At 35.5% G+C, this 1,390-nt stretch overlaps 1 protein-coding gene across 1 annotated transcript in view; it reads left to right on the top strand.

The window, feature by feature from the left end:
- Window positions 1-1,390, top strand: part of PHLDB2 (pleckstrin homology-like domain, family B, member 2) — a 144,309-nt gene that overhangs the window by 95,024 nt on the left and 47,895 nt on the right. Inside the window, exon 9 of the mRNA XM_006864215.1 lies at window positions 701-718. Coding sequence (XP_006864277.1) covers window positions 701-718 — 18 coding nt within the window. The remainder of the gene's footprint in view (window positions 1-700; window positions 719-1,390) is intronic.

Genomic DNA, 1,390 nt, shown 5'->3' with positions numbered 1-1,390 from the left:
GTTTTGTAACAAAAGGAGGGGAGTGGTTGATTTTACAGTCTAGGAGTGGAGGTCCCTGGGACCATCAAGTGAGAAAAGCGAATTGCGGACCCTATGCAGAGAAGCAGTGACACCAGAGATGGAGGCAGAGACGATGACATGGAGAGATGGAGCTGCTGGGGACTTTAGGCTCAGAGAGGGAGAGGGTCTGTGTGCTGACGACCAGGGGGCAGCCTTGCAGGGTGTACCTTTTGGTTGTTTGAAGGAGATTGTCATCATTGCAATGAAATGAAATAAAATAGGATGAATGTAAGGCTGATGTTCTCCCATGTAAATGATCACATAATTCACAATAAAACTTTTAAAAAAAGAAGGAAATTAAGTATTTCTATATTCAGAAAATATATAAAACTCCTACAATTCACCAATAATAAGATAACCCAATAACAAAAATAAACAAAAACTTCTCAAGAGAAGACAAATGAATAGCCAATAAGTAACATGAAAAAATAACTCAACATCATTAATCTTCAGGGAAATACAAATTAAATTAAAATGCAAAGTAAAACAAAAACTTGAGTAAAAATATTTTTGGAATACATTTTTTACTGATTTACATAAAAGTAAAATGTGCAGATCTCAAGTATGTAGTTTGATACCTTCATAGAAAGATAAAGAGCATTTGTATAATCCCAGAAATTTTTCTCATGGCCCCTTTCAGGCCAGCCACATCGCAATGGTAAGCATTGTTCCTGTTTCTGTGGCCTGTTTTTATGGCCTACTTTTGCCTGTTCTTGAATTTCATATAAATGGAATTCTATAATATATACTCTTTTTCATCTAAATTCCTGGTGTGGCGCTGCAGGATAATGTGCTAGACCGTGAGGTCAGTTTGAACTGTAAGGTCGGCAGTTCCAAACTCTCATCAGCTGCTCTTTGAAAATCCTATACAGAGTCACTATGAGTTGGAACTGACTCAACAGCACTTAACAACAATAACAACAATAATATGATATATACTCTTTTTTACCTAAGTTCTTTTATTCAGCATAGTGTTTTTTGAAATACATCTATAATGTTGTGTATATCAGTAAGTGGCTCCCTCCTTTTTATTGTTAATTATGATTGCACATGAACTACAACCTTCAGTTATGGATTGCACCTCAATACAATCAAAAAAAAAAAATTATCACAATTGAATCAGGTTTAATTGTAATCATTTCAGTTGGTCCTAATGTTGAGTGGATTTTCATGTACCTTTACTGGCCATTTTTCCAGAAGAAAACATCTCACTGGAGTATGATACACCACCAGGAGGCATATGTACATATACTACTTAAAAGGGATTGAAAAAAAAAGACTAAAAAGCCTACTGAACCCCCTTCCAAGAATAAGACTCAATGGGAATACA

Source organism: Chrysochloris asiatica, unplaced genomic scaffold, assembly GCF_000296735.1.
Source record: "Chrysochloris asiatica unplaced genomic scaffold, ChrAsi1.0 scaffold00061, whole genome shotgun sequence".
Classification (NCBI taxonomy): Eukaryota; Metazoa; Chordata; class Mammalia; order Afrosoricida; family Chrysochloridae; genus Chrysochloris; species Chrysochloris asiatica.
Note: the sequence above shows the minus strand (reverse complement) of the source record. Positions and strands in the feature narration are given on the sequence as shown.